We start from the raw sequence: 20,127 nt of genomic DNA, 5'->3' as shown, positions 1-20,127 counted from the left end.
AGTCTGTAATGTTTGTTATGCGTTGGTATTTACTCGTGAGCTGCTTGGTGATGCGAATTTTTCCACCACTGACGGGGTGGAGCTCTTGGAATTGACTGAGTCCTCTTTGAAAATCAAGAGGTCCCTATTGAACTATATAAAAAGGTCCAGATTGGACCAACAAAATGTGTTATTTGCAAACTAATTGAGTCCAAACAGTGCATAGATATATAAAAACCATATGATCAGATGAAAGTTTAGGCTTAGGAAGCCGATTGTAGAATAATACAGAAAATTTGGAAATAATGCTAACCAACAGCACACTAGAGCACTTCAAAACAAAAAAAAAATAATATAAAAATCAAACGCATTAACTGAAAGGCGTCAAATTTATTGTATTAGATCCAAGCCAGACGGTGGGTAGAAGAACGGTACACACGATATTTACAGTTGTACCAGTATTGAGAAATGCTTGATGGTCTGAATTAGAACAGGGTCCAAGTTGGACCAGATTCCCCTGTGTAGTGATTCGTAGAGTAATTTGTGACGAAATCCATAAGAAATATTTTGGTTTTCCTGAAGAAACTTCTCTGAGAAATCGCCGAAAACAGTTTTCTAGTTGAATCTTATTCAATTGTTCATGAAAATCTTGAGGAATCTTTGGAAGAATCCTTAGAGTAAACTGGAAGAATAATATGATACTTTTTTTGCAAGAAGTTCTAGATATTTTTTGCTGTGAATTTTTCAGCAATCCTTGAAGAATTTCCGAGAGATTTTCTGAAAGATTTGTTGAAGGAATCTGAAGAAAAACTTTCGGAAGAATCTCAAAGGCAAAGTTGTAAGAACTGTTGGTGCACTCTCTGAAAAAAAAATGTGGAAAGAATCATTGCTTGATAATTTTGAAAACGATTTTGGTAATTACTATTTTTTTTAAAAAAACAACTGTATGATATTTTAAACAATCAATTAGATTTTATGTATAATCAGTACGCAAAGCCCTTTCATGGAGAAATGCTTAAAATTGGATACAGACTCTTTGAGAAATTTTCTGTTAAGATCAGAAAGCCTACAGAAACTTCAGGAAAAAATCTGTTGAATAATGTTGAACTACTAATCCAGGGAATGATTTGCCGTGGGAATCCCAGGAGGAACTCAATGAAAACTGGAAAAGGAGTCTCTTTTTTAATGTATTCGAATCCTCTGAGCAGAATCTGAATAGAGAAACTTAAATGCAGATTGGAGTACTTTGTACCTTTTAATTCCACCTTAAATGCTTATCTTTGTCAGATACGCGTATTTCGACTACCACTTGCAGTCTTCTTCAGGATATTCTTCGTGTCCTCCTTTAAAATTTGCGAAAATCATGATTATTGCGACCGTTATTTTTTCGGAAACCCAAGAATTTGCTAAACTCCCGCTAGGCCCCTTTGCATCATGACAACATGTCTAAATAATAAAAAGCTTTTGCGCAACTTGGGTTGTCATGTCTTTTACGGATTAAACCAGCCGACGGTGTTTTGAAAAAAATCTGAAGTTCGTAGACACAAAAGTCAATTTGGACAAATCGAGATGTAAAATTGTGAATAAATAATGGAATCGTTCTGATGGTTTTCGATCCCACGACTCCCAATACGCTAGACTGGGCTCGTTAACCAACTACGCCACAGAACGGGTATCGATTCTGCAGCGCAATCGGCAACCTGAAATCTGACTTTTGTGGCTACGAACTTCAGGTTTTTTTTTTTCAAAAAACTTTCAGTTCAGTTGGTTTATTTGGAAATATTATAAGTTGAGTTTTGGAAGCATTAGAAGAAATTTTACATTTTACCAAACTTTTTTGAAATCTACTACTATCCATTGGCGAAAAAGGCTGTGTAACCCGCAAACAAAGATTTTTGACATCCCTGAGGTAACTCAGGTAAGTCAGATGTGAAATATTCTATATTCCTTGAGGAAAACCAACTCTAACTGGAAGCCTTTCAGACATGGAGTTCTTATAATTAACATGAAGGGCACGATTTGACAGATAACTTTCGATTATTCTAATAATGTATGTTGGAAAATTAAAGTTTTTTTCTATTTTACCATCAAGCCTTTATGAAAAAAAACTGTCGAATGCTTGTTGAACAGTATTCTGATTTGTTGAAACGATTGAAATTTGTTACATGTATAAATTTATGAGTGGTCGAATGTCCATGTAGGAATCCGAACTGTTCATTGGCAAAAATTAAATTTACGTTGATGTGGACCATAATACTGTTTAAAATGACCTTTTCATAAAGTTTACTGATGGAGGCAAGCAAACTGATTCCACGATAGCTAGAAGCTTCTGCAGGATTTTGTCCGGTTTTAAAATTGTTACAACCTTGGCATCCTTCATCGTTAATTATAACAATCTCTCGACCAACAGCTGAGTCAATTTCCCTCGAAAATGATTGGTGTACTCCCGTTTTCGTTCACAGTTTCTAGCCGTCATCATATGAGTAGTTTTATTGACCATCGACTATAATCATATAGATCTGGTAAGCAACAACCGCAACAGTGCTCCATCTATCTATACTAAGCCTTAATGGCCGATCATAAATCTACACGGGCGGCTTTTTCTAAGAGATTTTCCGGAAGTGGCCGTCAACGAGTAACCACCCGAGAGAATACGGTGCTCCCACTGTCTGAGGGTACCTTGCTGAATCAAAAAATAGGGGAAATTGGTGCGCTATTAGATTTTACTGTCGGCTCGTACGTTTATAGTTACTTTTTATTCCATTGTAAACAAACAATCATCTCGGAAATGATGTTCTTATTCTCGTGGCGGGCGGTGATCTGCGGTGTGAAATGCTATTTCGCATCGCTCGTATTGAGAGGGTGGAGAGTGGAACGCGAGTAAACATTCCGCGGCGGGGCTTTGAAATATTCGAACGATTTCGTTTTTTTTATTGTTTCTTAACTTCCGATTGGTCGGGATTCGGTGTTCAATGCTGACAATCATGACAAATGTCTTGATTATTATCTTTATTTGCAGATGATTATTTTGAGAGCATTTTTATTCAATTATTATCATTGGGCATAATTTTTGTTTGTTTTTGAGCCAATAATTTCTCACGAAGTGTTTTCTTCTCTTCTCGTTTGAATTTCAGCCGCCTTCCAACATGTTCGAGATAACGTGGAAGACCTCAGCGAAAAGTCGGAAGCCAACGAGACAGATTTGGTTTTCCTACAAGGCATATTGCAGAACCCAGCTGTTACGCAAATGATAAAGGTAAGTCATTGGAAGAAACTAATTGAAAATACAGAGCTCACATCTACAAAACAGCACCATTGCACAATTAGTTTTCATGGTTGTGTCGTCTTATTCATAAATATGTCGAGACGCGCTACAGACGAGTGACCAATAGTTCAAATTGATGCAGCTCGGTCGATGTTGTTTAACGTGTGTCAAAATGTGTTAATTGAATTATTTATTAGAGTCGTTGAGTAATATTGTTCACTTGAGAGTGAGTGAGCATGAATCGAAATCATAAAGTTAATGCGCCAAATTGGGAAAACAGAAGATCTTCTTCTTCTTCTTCTTCTTGGCATAGCGTCCTCACTGGGACAGAGCCTGCTTCTTAGCTTAGTGTTCAATGAGCACTTAACTGAGAGATTTCTTTGCCAAAGTTGCCATTTCCGCATTATTCGTATATTGTGTGGCAAGTACGATGACACTATATGCCCAGGGAAGTCAAGGAAATTTCCATTATGAAAAGATCATGGACCGGGAATCGAACCCAGAAACGCTCAGCATGGCTTTGCCGCGGACTCTAACCACTCGGCTAAGGAAGGCCCTAAATAAAAACAGAAGACAGTGGATGTATATTCAAAAAGAAAAAATCACCTTTCGGCCTTATCACCTTTTCTTAGTTTTTGATAAATAACTTACGGACTCCTGTAACTTAAGCTTCAATGTTCAAACCATCCAAGCACCATCACACCATCAACCTGAGACGAGAAATTGTTTGCTTTCCTAACACTAATTGGCACTCGCTCGACCGTATGTATTGCAGCCCAGCCATATGTGTTAGAGTCAATTTCGGCCACACGCTCATAAACTGACCGGTTTAATTGGACTAGTGACACATTTAGACGATATATTTATGTTGCGTTCCAACCCATTTCGTTCCCCAAATTGAGCGAGCGCCACTTCTCCGTCTGTTGTTTTCAGGGAAACTTGAGCACGTGTAGGAAAGCATCTGTTTACAACACTTTAGCTCTAGCGTTGTCTCGGTTTCAATCGGAACCACCATTGCACAGTGGGCAAAAACTGATCAAAAGCGGCGAAGAATTTTGAATCTCGTGTCGTCATTGAGTGCGGGCAACGCTTTTGCTTATTTATAAAAAAGAAACGAAACTACTAGTTGACATACGGGACTCATTTAGGCACAATTTCTATTTTTTCCTAAGTTCTTTTTGTTTTTTTGCAGCTAATTTTAAATAATAATTGTTTTGAAATGCTTACAAATTGTACAGAGATATATGTGAGCTCTAGATGACAGTCGCAATATTGTTTGTGTTTATCATTTGATCAAAATTCACTTATTTTCGTAAAAATTAGTAGTTTTGTCGTAATTAGAAACAGATTCATGAAATAATTTTAATTTATTATGAAGCATAATTGATTGAAAACATGCAAACATTGAAGAAAATTTGTCACTAGCGCCACCTTGCGTAAAAATCCTCAATCAGACTCCTCACCGCCACATTGTCATTGATCTGCTGAACAGCTTTGCCGAAGACACCAACCTTCAAGCTAATAAGGATCTTGAGATACAAATGATTGAATAAAATTTGTCACTAGTGCCATCTAGCGGATGAATTCTCAATCAGATTTATCATCTACACTGGTAAACAACAAACTTCTATCTCATTTGGATGTTGAGATATCCGTTTGAAACCAATTTCGGACCCCTCCTGTTCACGCTTTTTCCGTTGCCAAGAGAAGGGAGAGGGGTCAGGGGGGATGTCTCACCCAAGGATTGTAAGATCAACTAACCGAATTTAATTCAAAATTTATTTCAAATTAATTGATCTACTGATCTCTGAATTGTGGTCATATAAAAATTCATGGTTCGTCTCGGACTTTTAAAGGTTAAGACTGAGGAATAGATTTTTATACGCACAATCAACCGCAAATATATACGTAAAACTCGTGGGGCTCATTTGACCCCAAATCCCCTATTTTAGTGGGTTTCGTGGCCATCAGGTGTCGCACAGCTTCCTTTAGATTTCCGCTCCAGTCGGTGAACTTTTCGTCAAACGACATATTTATCACTGGCACAGATTTACGCGCAAAAATGCATTTTTAGTCCTAGAAAGAAACATTACACGAAAACGGTCTTCCACAAAGTTGTTTGTATTAATAAGGCCCTTTGTTTGGTGTTGTCGAAAATTAGGGTGGTCCACATTTTCATAGAAATTACCAACTTTCTTATTTGTGGCAGTTATAATGCTTCAGCAATGTTGTAGACCATTTAATTTCAAGCAACTTTGCCAAAAGAAAGTTTATTGTAGCTCTTAAATTGACAAATTTAGAGCTTTTTCCTATGGTGGCACAGGGTGGTCCAACAAAACCTGTTTTTTTTGGCTCCAGCGTTTTTAATTCTCATATCTCATCACAGTAGTCTATGAATCGTTTTCAGAACATTGAAAAATGGTTCGGACAAACATTAAAAGTTTCTTTGACAGCATTCAAAAGGCAAATTTAAACTGTATTTTCTATCAAAAAATTAGAGGTGTGTTATTTTTGTAACTCTAATAAAATGCCTTGAAGAACAAAGAAAATTTATATAAAAATAACTTTAATAACTTTTAAGCTGGTATAGATTTTAACATTCTCTTTGCATTCCTCAAGTTTTCTTAAGTCTAAAAGTTGTTCATAGACTACTTTGACCAAAAATTCTTAAATAAAAAAGATAGACCAAAAGCTGTTGGAAGATTTTTGTTCACAGTCAATTCACCCTTACTCGATATCGAGTTATAGAACCCTGAGGGAGAGGGGACAGCTGGCTTAGATTGAGAGCTCCCAAAAGTCAATGTAACCTGTCAAACAATGTCACTGAAAATCCGCACATTCGAAAGGCAAAGCGTGAAAAACCGTCAAAATTCAAGTAAACGTAATTAAAATTTCTAGGTGTTTTTCGATGATTTCACAATTCAAAAAGTTGAATATCTAAATATAGTTGTGTGTTAGTGAACAGCCATTGATTTTTTTAATATTTCTCGAAAACTTATTCAAATAGTCTCAAGTCAAAAAAGTAAACGAACGTACTTTATCGATTCTACGCGTTTCGCAGACGAAATTCCACACGATCCGCTTTTACCCAACCGAACGCTTAAGTCCGAAATCACGAAACGGCGTAAGTAAGAATTTCAACTTTCGCAACCCGACCTCTACTTCCACCACTCCGTTGTATGGAGAGACAAAGTGACTTAACCACGAATCAAAACAAAACACTACATGAGCCGATTTCACACTGGTAGAAAAACGTCGAAAGTAACTGAATGAAACGGCTTATCATTTCGTTATAATTATTTTTGTGGGAAATAATAGATACTACCTAGTTTTTGAACGCGAGCTGATTGTATACAAAACTTAAGCGATGTACACGGTGAAAAAATGTTAAAAAGGTGACATTAAAACAGTTTTAGAAGACAGGTTGTGATTCTTCTTAATTAATTTCCTCAAAACCGTATGAAAGTAACTTACGTCGATTAGAAAAGTAATCGAGATTTATATTCTTTTTCATAGTGAAAACTACAAGTGAATATGATTTTGACCAAAATAATTTCATCTGACCGTTGTGCAAAACCCAAGAAATAAAGAAAGAAGTCAAAAAAAGGCAAAAAAAACAAGCCAACTGTCAGTGAGCTGTTTCCTCTCTCTCAGATAGAATCATAGCAAAAGTTGGCTTTCATGGCTACCTTGATGGTCGCTAGGATCGCAGTTGGCGCAAATGCTTTGGTTTTGTGTTGTGTTACTGGATACCTCCCTAAATCAATGGTCCCTACAATATCGAGTGATGGAGAGTTTACTGTATATGTATTTTTCTATCATTTTGCATTTACAACATGAAAATGAAGATTTCTCAATGCCACCATAGGAAAAAAAAGTTGTAAATCGGTCAATTTAAGCTACAAAAAACAATTATTTTTGGTCAAGTTGCTTGAAATTGTATGGTCTACAACTTTGCAAAAGCATGCATATTACAATTTCTACAAATGATGAATTTCATGTCAAATCGGTCAGTCACAGAACTCGACCATCTTCGATTTGCAGTAAATTTTGCACATGTTTTCGATATGGTAGAATAACCGTTTTTCATAGAAAAATCGATCATTTTGATTCAAGAATAACTTTTGAAAATGGCTTATAAGTTTTTTCATGTAATATTTTTGACAAATTCTAACTCCGAAACTGTTGACTTTAGAGAAAAAATGTTCTTTGATTAAGTTGCAGCGAACCATTTGGACCACAAGAAAAATTAAAACACTGAAAAATATTTTATTTATTTTCATGAAAAATTCAAACATAAAACTTAAATTTTAAATTAAACAAAAATCCAATTTTTAACATTTTTTTTATCTTAATAGAAAACAAATGTTTGGGACAAAGTTCCATGATGTAGAAATTTTTAATATAAAAGTTTTTCTAAAAATAGCTTGTGGTCGTTTTTCAATGTTTTTACCAATTTTCGTATATAAGACTCATTCATTATTTTTTTCAAATCAGAAGCAGACCGAACTAATAATTTAATAAGTATAATTACATGATATACTTAATGGAAACAATTTTGACATTTTGATAATGAAAACTTAACACTTAATTTCTACATTTTCACAAATTCGACTTCAAAATTGTAATTGGTTTTTTTTACTGGAAAGGCGGCATCCCAAATTACGTAACGTTCTAGGGGGAGGAGGGGAGTAGGCTCAAGCGTTACGGCTCATACAAAAAAAATATTTTTTTTTTCATACAAAAAGCGTTACAGAGGGGGGGGGGGAGGAGGTCAAAAATTTTAAATTCTAGCGTTACGTAATTAATAGACGCTGCCAAAGGCTAAATTTATAAAAAATACTTCTTGAAATACTTTTTTATTACATCGTTGAATAGTTTCAGATCATTCTTAACTATCGTGTATTTCTCAAATAAGAGTGACTCATACGCAAATAAAAACATTGACTTTTAGGGGACGGACCTGGTGTAGTGGTTAGAACACTCACCTCTCACGCTGAGGACCTGGGATCGAATCCCATCCCCGAGATAGTCACTTATGACAAAAATGTTACAGTGACAACTTCCTTCGGAAGGGAAGTAAAGCCGTTGGTCCCGAGATGAACTAGCCTAGGGCTAAAAATCTCGTTAATAAAGATAGAAAAAAAAAAAACATTTACTTTAAAACAGTGAACTATTTAAGACTAAGTAGCACATCATTCGTTTTGACAGCCATGTTGATTTTGCAGCTTACAATGTCAAAGTGATAGAACTCAGTCATCATAAGTAATATTGATTCAGAAAAGTATCATTACTTGCGCTTACATGCAGAAAGCATGCTGATACTTTTTCAGCTATATCAGTGTAAAACCAAGTGATTTTCTTTAATTAGAAATTTTCAGTCGAATTACCCACAATCATCGATGCCCAGTACAATTTTCAATGACGCCCTACTTCGCCTTAATCAATAAAATCTTAAAACCTCAGATTGTTCCACGTGAAGAATTACCTTAATTAAATCATTTTTGTCTTACTTTCTCTCCATTTATGCTCATCACATTGGAGTTTCTTTTTAAAGAACATATTGCAGTTTCACACCAATAATAAAAACTACTAGGAGGAAACAATCAATAAGATTAAAGATTCGAATAAGCTTTAGAAATAATAGATATTTTTAAGGAAGATAACAGTTGAAAAATAAAAATGGGAACGATAACTATTAGGAAATCTTTCCTGGCTACTATTTTAAAATTTTGCGGTCGGCTTGTTTTGGATACCCAAAATTTTGCAGTCCTTTTTTAACAGAATTTTTATGAATATATAATTTAAATCATGACCTAAATGTGCTTTTTTTCTTGATGGAGAATCACTAATAACTAATGAAAATGATCTGTTTTATTATTTAATTAATATTATTTTGCATTTAACCAGATTTAATTCGAAAATAGCCACTTCTAGAAAAGTGATCATTATAATCATTATGGTTTAGAATGATTTGAAGATTCTTATTGTATCATCAAAACGTATTTATTTTAACACCAAAAACATTTTTTGATAATCGGTAACAAAAGTTGTATTAAGAAAAACTTTTTCATTCAAAATTTCTACATCATGAAACTTTGACCAAAACATTTGTTTTCTATTAAGATTATATGGTAAAAATTTAAAAATAAAAAAATAGAGTTTTTGTGTGGTTTAAAATTTAAGTTTTATTATTGAATTTTTCATATATTTTCAGGGAATATTTTTTCAATGTATATTTTGTTCTTGTAGTCCAAATGGTTCACTACAACTTCTTCATAAAACATATTTCTCTAAAATAAATAGTTCCGAATTAAAACACTAATTTCCAGTAACACCATACAAAGGGTCTTACTAATACAAACAACTTTGTAGAAGACCGTTTCCGTGTAATGTTGCATTGTAGAGCTCAAAATGCATTTTTCCGCGTAAAACTGATTTCTGGACCACTGTGCACTGGTCACCTGGGTGTTTCGTGTTGTCCTTTGCCTACTGTTAGTGATCGTTCAGTTTGCGCAGTTTTTGGCTGAAACAGTGTAAATTGTTGATAGTCTTTCATTCATCATATTTTTCTTTCCTCTTATGAAGTTACACCATACACTGAGACTGATCGCTGTTTTAGACGACCAAAACCTCTAGCGCTGTAGATATGCATCTTAGAGGTTTAGTGTTTTGGACGAAATGTTTTGGAATAATTTATACTATATTTTGAATACTTCGGCTTTGATCTAGATAAGTTGTAACTGATCTAGATCAGTTTTATCTTTTGATAAGAGCGACATTTATGCTCTACTTTCTTCTGAGGACATTTATGCTCTACTTATCACTGACGTAGATAGCATTATATGGTAGTTGATTAAAAATAATTGAAAATTTAGTTGATATTTTTCATATATAAATTGTAAAATATATTCTGTTATCAAATTTGAACAATAACTTTGTAAGTGGACACACTTTTATATATTTGTACCATTTGGCTTGAATGCCTTCAATGTGATTTTTGAAAGTTGAATTTTTATCTAGTCCTAAGTACTTAACTTCATCTGACCAATTAATTGGAACCCCTCTCATCGTGACAACATTTTTCAAGGTTTCAAATAAATAGCCTTTGGTATATGTGGGAATATTCCCGCATGATATTATTGGTTGAATTTTGGAAGCATTCGGAGAAATCTTCAATTTTTGCAAGTATGAAGAAAAAATATCCAAACTTTTTAGCAATCTACTATAAATGTCACTCAGGCTTCGTTCTTTGGTGGAGAGGCCTGTGTCACCCACAAACAAAGATTTTTGGCATTCCTGAGATAACTAAGGCTCGAAAACAATTGAATGTTGAGCTGATAGGATAGATAATCGTTTCATGAAATATATGAAATGTAACAGGGACATGATCAGAATCAAAATCAGCGTGTGTAACCAGTTGACCACAAAAAAGGCAACTAGAGTCAGTTAAGACCAAATCAATCGTAAAAGCGTGAATTTGGTTAAACCCTTATTCACATTCAACTGTGACACGAGATATAGTATTCTTTGCTGATTTTTGTCAGTTTTTGCCCACTGTGCATTGGGTTAGGTCAATTCGATTTTCCAATTCAGATTGCGTGATACATATGCCGTATACCGTTGGTAAAGGTCCCCTCTAGAGAGGGAGTTTCCTCAGAACAACGACATCAACAACCATGAATCACTGACCTTTCGATGGGGCACGATGCGAGTCACCACCCGTCTACCCATTTAGTAGTCGCGATGTGTAATTGTTCTCGCCCAAGCAAGCTTTAATTAAATCAGATTACTTTAAATTGATTTAGCTCGTTGATGGTGTTCCGTCTTTTCTTTTACTCTACAGTCGTCGTGAGCGTTATCTTGTTTCGTCGAAGAAGACAAATGAACCCATTCGCAAATTGGTCAGCCCACGAGTGAGTGGTTGAAACGAAAAAGGCAATAACTTTAAGATGACGACCAACAATTGAACCTTCTGAACTTGAAGATTAAAGATGAGATTCGTCGGACTGTGCAACTATACAGATGGAATGATACTTGTACTACACCCAGTGAAATTTTATACCATCTGCTTATTCTGTATTGCAGTAAAGTATGGAGATGAAATCTGACTCAAAACGGTAAGGCAAGATGAAAATGATACAATCTTATTGGCAAATGTTCTAGACCGAGAAACGTCTGCCATTTACTTTCAGTTGGCGCACGTAATCGGACCTGAAAGTGAAACCATGTTCGAGGCTTGTTGCCAATTTCTGTCTGGTTCTGCCGGTCGTGCTCAACCACCCATGGGTCGATAAAAGGTGGCTCACGAAGGAGAAGGTGAAATTAAAAAGTTCATTAGAGTTTTGGTACCATTTCGTTTTGAAGTTTGAATGAAAGCTGGATGGCTAACTCCAGTTTTATATCTATATAAGGAGAATTCACTATCAATTTACAGCTGAAATTTTAGTCTCTCGAAAAAACAGAAAGCTAATTTTATATTGTAGAAGGTACTGCTAATTAAGAACATGTAAATTATTAAGCATTGTACGTCCAAAATCGTTACTTTGATAAACCGCTAGTTTGAAACATTATCATATACACACATAATTTTAGTTTCAACTATGTAAAGCCATTTGCAATTTATTATTTAGTGGTAAATCCTACAAACACAGCTATCATATCCAACATTGCTAACAAAATGTTGAACGTTAAACGTCTTCTCCCAAAAAATGTTGCAAGCAAAACATTACATGATTTTAGGCTGAAAAATCAATCATTTATAATGCACATGAAATGACCGAATCGTCAATCTATTCAAGTGCATTATTTTTTTCAGAAAATTTAGCGTACAATCGTGCATACAGAACATTCTCGTTTGGTTTCCTAGCCCTTTAGACGAGAACCGGTTCTACGGTACCGTAAAATGCTGAAGTTGAATCACTTTTGAGCGATTTTGTTCAATAAAATCTGGTGGGATGCAATTATTATCATCCAAATATTTTTAAAACCAGTACTGATTGAATATTTATCGAATTATGTAAAGGAAGTTTTGATAAAATCCTTTAAAAATATCATACATAATTTTTATACAAAGCACTAGAGCCACGCAAAAAGTGTCTGGCATCAAGAACTTGTACTTTCTTCAGGGAGTTGCCTTTTCTAGGATACCGAAAGTAATGTACCCTGGGGCAAGTGGGACCTAAGATAACAATAGTTCAAATAAATTGTTCAATATAATTTTAAAATGTCAATATTTTCCAAATCCAACTACACAGTCATATTTGGCAACATGTTGGCTGATGTGTGCATGAATTTGATCGAAAACTTTCGAAATTGTGAAAACCGTAGAAGAAAGTTGTAAAATGCCATTAGTCTTTAGACGAAGTTCCAGTTTCATGCGTAAATCTACAGCAGTAAGTCAACCATCGCAATATTAGGATTGATAATCATGGATTTTTAATTATGATTACATGTTTGATGTACATAAGGGATCAATCATAAAATACGTAATGCTTTAGGAAGAAAACGTACACCCTATGTTGCAAGAAATTGTTTGGTATACATCGTATTATACTCCTGGTGAAAAATCTTGAAGATCGATGTGTCGCATGATAGGGTTTCATCATCGTATTGAAATCTTTTTCCTGGATCCTGGAATTGGTCCAGAATATCACGAAATCCTTATAATGCCCCAGAAATCGGTTCCAAGGAATCAGAAACCGGCCAGAATGGTTCCAAATAAGTAAAAAAAGTCGGAATATACTAATAGTTTTTGATTCAGCTTCAAACACTGTAGTTTTGATTGATCTGAAATATCCATCGGACAGAGCCCACGGAACATCCGTATCCGGAGTTCCGGAGTTGACCATCCGTTCCCTTGTTTTGATCATAGGCTAGAGCTATGTCATGTCTTTTGATCATGGTCTATGATCAAAAGAAGGGAAAATAACATTACCAAAGCATAGCAGCATTGTCAGATTTTCAATGGTACGAACAAAACACCAAATTGCGGTACCGTCAAACGGGGTAACTTGCAACACTTTTCAACTTCAAATCTAATTAGATGAAAATTTTAATAAGCCAGATGAACCAAATACAATCTAGTATCCTATTCGCCACGTAGTAAATACCATGTGGTATTTATTTTATTATAATTTGGTTTCCTGGGATCAGGAGAGACTGAAAATATGCATTTTTCATGCTATCCCTGATGTGGGGTAACATGCAACACACAATGCTGACTAAAGTTTACCATCAAAAATTGTATCCATGCCCTATTTTTTATCATATCAACTGCAATAAAAGCATGAAAATAAACAGAAACTAGGTACCACACTTTTTGAAAAATCATTATTATTGATTAAATTATGAGTATTGACCATATCCAATTCAAACAATCAATTAATTTTATATTTTATTGATTCCTCAAGTGGAAATTTTGGTCTTGACGGCTAGTGGAAAGCCATTAAAAAGTTTTAGAGCAACTTTTTTATTAAAATGCAATGGTTTTTAGGTCTTGCTCCACATAACTTATTTTTATTCATATTTAAACCAAAGTAACGTATTGAACGCCTTGAAATGACCTCTGTTGGTCATTGGAAAAAGCTATCTTTATATTACATGTAAAAAGTTCACAATGATAGATCTGCAAGTTACATTTGAAACAGATTTTTCAAATTAACCATAGTTTTCACGAAGAAAAAATAATAAATTCCAATAATGATGCAATTAATGTAACTTTTCTAGTATTTTATACCAAACGTGTAATAAGTTGATTGAGGTACAATAATTTTAATGTAATTCTACAAATAAATAGTCAATCTTGCTTTTTGGTGTGTTTTTGATGACAAGTGGCAGAAAACATCTTGCCATTGAAATTGAAATTGCTGTTGCAAGTTACCCCACATGGGTAGTCAAAAACGTTTTTAATTATTTTCAGTGTTTGAACGTGAAATAACCAAAACTTTTTTTTAGTCTATTTGTACATTATTAAATACTGTAACAAATAGTAAATACTAAGAATAACATTTATATCCCGTTTTTGTGGTACTAGGGACGATTTTCAGTCCTATTTTCATACGATCAAACGTGTGATATGATTTTCTCCTCTAGCAAACCGAACAAAGTAAAAATATACCCCAATCCTCACCAAAACCTATCTTTTTATACCTAAGGTCATTACCCGGTGTAACAAATTAGAATAATTTAATTCAATGCTTTAAAAAACGTCAATTTAGTTACATGTCGTCGTGTTGCAAGTTTCACCCCTGTTGCAAGTTACCCCGTTTGACGGTAATAGGAAATGGGTAGTATCATCAAAAAAAAAACTCAACTCAGTTTTTAATGATTATGCCAAATGACCTGTATGCCAAACGACCGTTATGCCAAATTATTTCACGCCAAACGGCCTTATGCCAAATGACTTTGCAAAGCAATGACATAGCTCTTTCTAATTACGTTGTTCAACTAGTGGTTTGCATTGCAACTACTATCATTTTCATTGATAATTTTTCTTTCTGTTCTTAGTAAATTGTTGGCATTACAGATGCTAACATTACCATCGATAATTTTTCCTGTTTTTGAACACAAGCTGTTCTTTTGAGTAGCACTATTTGTTTTTTTTTGTAATTTTTGTAATTTTCTGTGCTTTATGCCAAACGTCCATTGTGCCAAATGACCATTATGCGAAATGACCATCATGCCAAACGACTTTACGCCAAATGGCTTTATACCAAACGGGGTAGACCCGATATTTTTCTATGATGTATAAATGATACAAGTCATCGGATTTTATCTATGTAATTTGATCAAACAGCTATTGGAATCTATTACTTTGCTTAAACATTTCGCTCCTTTGCACCTATAGTGGTGTATCAATACCCATAGCGAGGGTCTCATAAGATATCATTGGATTGTGCCATTAAAGGAACCATGCTAAAACATACCTCCACTAAAGAAACAGTGTTCCTGTTATCGTAATTTATATACATAGCAATGTAAGAAGGTTTGTAATCTATCGACTGGTACGTTAAAGTCACATATTTCTTGATTTTAACAACATAACTTATAATAAATCTTCGAGCTGTTTAGTAGAATACCTATAAGTAGATGAAAAAACCGAATTTAGTACTATACCATTTAATTCCACTAGATTTTGTATCCTTTGACATAACTTAGTTATTTTCCCTTTGGTGCACAACTAATGGTAGATTTGCCCTATCTCTAATGAAAAATGAATAAAACACTTAGTTTTCTTTGAACCGGATGATCGTTCATACAGGTGCTTCTATTGTTTATACATATTTGCCATACATGAATGACTATTATAGGCGTAGCCAGGAGTTTTGTCAGGGAGGGGCAAGCGATCACAAGTTTGGAAAATTACATATTGCAAAAAGCTCGAAAATTTTATTGGTAGATTTTTTCAGGGTATGATTAAAGTTTTTCCCCCGATTTTGTCTTCTACATAAAACTTCAAAAACACCAATCATAATGATAATAAATCTTCGAGCTGTTTAGTAGAATACCTATAAGTAGATAAAAAAACCGATTTTAGTACTATACCATTTAATTCCACTAGAGTTTGTATCCTTTGACAGTCTTCAGTGTCGTGTACTAGACTCGATTTACAGTTGAGGTCGAAATACGCGTATCTGTCAAAGGATACAAACTCTATTGGAATTAAATGGTATAGTACTAAATTCGGTTTTTTCATCTACCAAACATAAGTTAATAGTAATATTTGTTATAAAGATTCCTTCGTGGAATTATCCTTTTGGATTCCTGAAAGTATTTGTCTATGAATTTCACGAATGATACGACCAATTTCCCAACAGATTCCTTTGGTTATTTTCTCTTGAATTCATTTAGGAATGAAAATAAAAATAACTTGAGCGATTTTCCAGGAATGCTGTAAATGTTTATTTTAAGATTCAATCCAAAATTATTTCTTCTTAATTCAATTTTTGTTTGTTTCTTGGGATATCGTCAAGGTATTTCTTTAGGTATTTCTCCCAGTATTTTTCCTGTTCCAAGGATTCTTCCATCGATCTGTTAGGAGAAATTTCATCTAAGGTATATAATGAAATATTTAAGGATTTTTTTTTTCAAAATTCTCTCAGGGATGTCTTTGAGAAAGTCGTTCTTTTAATATTTTATCAGTAATTATTTTACGTATTTCTGGAATTTATTTCAACAACTACTCCAAGAAATATTCTTGGATCACCAAATTACTTACAGAGGTTATTAAGAATAAACTTCTCTGTGAATTTTTTTTTAAATTCCAAACTACTTTTCTAAAGAGCACCTAAGAAATTTTAAGCATGGTTGAAAAGATTCATCCAATGAGCGGTTCCATTTGAATTCGGTGTCGGTTTACTTTTGTATTTTTTGATTTGGCTGAAATTTGGCATATGCGTTCTTTAAACCCAAAAATGCCTATTTGCATCATCGGTTCGCCATTTTTACCCTAGCGTTACTTTTGAGGAGGGCCTTAGAAAAAAAGCCTCAACAATTTTCAAACAATTAAAACTCAGAAACTACTTGTCTGATCGGTTTCGAGTCTTCCGCAAAGTTTTAGGTTATTGTTGGAACTATCTGGAAAAAAATATACACTGTAAAAAAAATGTTGTATAGTTTTATTTCGAAAATAAAGCTTAAAAATCCATTTTCTCAAAATTCGTTTATTTTTTATTTTTTTATAGTTTAAAGTAGACAAAAAATGGAGTCTTTTGCACAGTGGGTCAAGATGGAGAAATCTTGGACAAAAATGTTATGATTTTTTAAAAAAGGTTGATTTTTTTTAATATGGTCTAAATAAACTTTTTGAATGCTTTTCGACCCGATTTTTGCAACAAAAAAGGTTTATGATAAAATTTTGCTAATTGCTACCGTTTCCGAGATACAGCGATTTTAAAATTAAATTTACTGAAAATTCACAACTTTTGGTTGTTTTCGGATGTTTTTCGAGTTGATAAAATGAAGAATATTTTTTTCTGAACGCATTTTATTTCATGTTCTTATACGATGATGGAGCGTCCTATTTTGATACAGATTTCTTACTTTTTCATAATGTTTACAATTTTTTTTACTATCATTACAGTTTGAAAATTGCCTAGTTTCTATTTTATCTATGGAAACTGGAATAAATGAATGGTATTTTTGTGTTCCCTGAATAGTTATTGCTTTCGAATATTGTTCATTATGCTGCTCCTTGATATGTTCATACTCTGTTGTAGTTGCATAAGAAAAGAAAATTTGTGTTAGTTACTCCTCCTTTCGCTTTTGAGCCCAATCAAATAATTCCTTAACATTTTGTTCCATATTTTCTTGATAAATACATATCAAAATATCACAATGTTGAATGTTGAAGTTGTGTTTCGTTAAAAAAAAATAAATAAATCATTTTAAAGGGCACATTTTTTATTTCGCCTTCATACCATGAACAATTACCAAATCAATATTTTTTCAAACATTTAAGTCAAAAATTATCTGCTCTTTCAGACATTGAACAAATTTCTAGGCTTATGAGCCTCGAAAAACATTCGAAAATGACCAAAACTGAAAATTATATCATAATTTTGTATTAAAATCGCTGTATCTTTAAAACGTAAAAGTTAGCCTGATTTTCCCATGCACCTTTTTTGTTGTAAATTTTGCGTATTTTCATAAAATCGAGTTGAAAAACATTTAAAAAGTTTATTATGACCATTTTCAAAAATTCACCTATTTTCAAAAAATCATAACTTTTTTGTCCATGAATTCTCCATCTTGACCCACTGTGCAAAAGACACCATTTTTTGTCTACTTTAACAAATAAAAAAACAATCAAAAATACGATTTTTGAGAAAATTGATTTTTAAGCTTTATTTTTGAAATATAAAAAATACAACATTTTTTTACAGTGTATTTTTTCCAGATAGTCCCAACAATAACCTAAAACTTTGCGGAAGACACCAAACTGATCGGACAAACCGTTTCGAAGTTATAAATTTTTGAAAATTATTAAGGAATTTTTTCTTAGGCACTTTTCAAAAGTAAGGCTAGAGTCAAAATGGCGAACCGATGATGCAAAAAGGCATTTTTGGGCATAAAGAAAGCATGTGCAAAATTTCATTCAAATCAAAAATTATAAAAATGAAACTTGGGAAAAAAGTCGTCATTTTCTGTGGAATCGCTCCAATGTTTTATCCAGAAATTTCTGAATTTCTTTTAAAAATTCTCCAAGAATTCTTAAAGTCCTCCAAGGATATCCTTCAAAGGAATTGATGGAATATAATTTCCTTAGGATTTTTCTAATTTATCTAAGACAGTGTTCTTTGAGATGTTTATTGATAAAATATAATTATAAAAATAAAGCATTGGTTTAAATCCTAGAAAAATCTCTTTCTAATTCTTATGTTTCCTTGGAAGAAATCCTGTTTCATTATTTGAATTAATCCTTAGATTTTTTTAACGTTGTCAAAGGATCAATTTCGTAAGAAACTTATGCAAAAATGATCTAAAACAAATGATGTTATATGTTATACCAGGAGAAAATCGAAACAAATTGTCAAATTCTTGAAACTCTTTGAAATTTCCAAATTTCAGAAATTTCCATACGAATTTTGAAGAAATTTTCAAAAAATACTTGAAATAACTCCAAGAAAAACTTCTAAATTAAACGCTTGAAAAATCTCTAATCGAATCCTTGAAAAACTCCTGGAGAAATTTTTGCTGGATCTATTATACATATTTGTGCAATAATATTTGTGGGTAATTTCTAGAATAATCCGAACATTCCTTAATGCTTGGAAAACAAAATAATATATAGCCTCCTCTCTTAAACTTGAAGAATTAAAAAAAAAAATGAAATCTAATCAGCATTTGGGCAATTTCTCACAGTGCTTGAAACTTCTGGTTGGGTGTAAATTCTGTATTATTATCAGAAGGGAAATTCAATTTCTGGAAGCATGTCAAGACGAAATCTTAGAGGAGTTCGTACAACTATGTCAGAACAAACTTTTTGATTAGCTATAGGTTGCATTTCGTCAGGGATTCTCAGAAGAAAAAAAAAAACTTAAGGCATTAATTTTTGAAGGACTTGTGGCAGCTATTGAAGGCATAAACTTGAATAAGTTATTAGGATCAATATCTTGAAAGATTACTAATGATATCCGAAGAAAAAATATTAGAAAAAATCATGCAGTGTATCTTAAAACAATAAAATTCCTAATGCGTAATTATGGTAGAAATTTCTGATCAAGTTCGAGAGGGAATGCACGAATAAATTTCGTTAAAAATATGTAGTTGGCATCTTAGAAAATACGTGGAGGAAATCGTAAAAACTTTCCTTAATTTTTTTTTTTTGGTAGAATTGCTGAAACCATTCATGATGTAAGTACTATTATTAAAAAAAGTTTTGTCAGGTCTTATCGTATTTCATAGCAAATGGCTTATCGTATTTCATAGCAAATTCTTCGAAGAATTCCTGGATGAATTATTTTCAAGATATCTTAACAGATGGTTGACAAAAACCTTCTGGGTTTTACATCAGGTTTTTATCGCAAGATCCACTGCGGAATATAAATGAAATGTTTATATGAAGTCGGATTTTTAGTTGGACTCCGAGAATTATTCAAAAAGTTCATCTTGACGCAATTTTATAAAAACATGAATTCTGAAAACCATATTTTATTAATATTCATGTTTGTAGCATTTCAGTCGATTTTGATTTTTTTTTTTCGTCAGCTAGGGGAGGTTAACGGCTTCTCCCTGCCCCCCCTCTGGCTACGCCCGAGAAATCGATATCAAGACTTCTTATGTACTTATTTCGTTTTCATAAAATATTTTGAATGATTTCAGCATCCCAGTCTGTGTACTGAACAATGTTTAAAAGTTGACGTATACATTTCCAACAATTT

The 20,127-nt window shown here is 33.4% G+C and overlaps 1 protein-coding gene across 4 annotated transcripts in view; it reads left to right on the top strand.

The window, feature by feature from the left end:
- Window positions 1-20,127, top strand: part of LOC5572617 (MAGUK p55 subfamily member 6) — a 185,607-nt gene that overhangs the window by 91,549 nt on the left and 73,931 nt on the right. For all 4 annotated transcript variants that reach the window (XM_021845986.1, XM_021845985.1, XM_021845984.1 and 1 more), the window contains one exon: window positions 3,114-3,235. In XM_021845986.1, coding sequence (XP_021701678.1) covers window positions 3,114-3,235 — 122 coding nt within the window. The remainder of the gene's footprint in view (window positions 1-3,113; window positions 3,236-20,127) is intronic.

The sequence above is a fragment of the Aedes aegypti genome, chromosome 2, assembly GCF_002204515.2.
Source record: "Aedes aegypti strain LVP_AGWG chromosome 2, AaegL5.0 Primary Assembly, whole genome shotgun sequence".
NCBI lineage: Eukaryota > Metazoa > Arthropoda > Insecta > Diptera > Culicidae > Aedes > Aedes aegypti.
The sequence above is the reverse complement of the archived record's forward strand: the minus strand, read 5'-3'. Positions and strand labels throughout refer to the sequence as shown.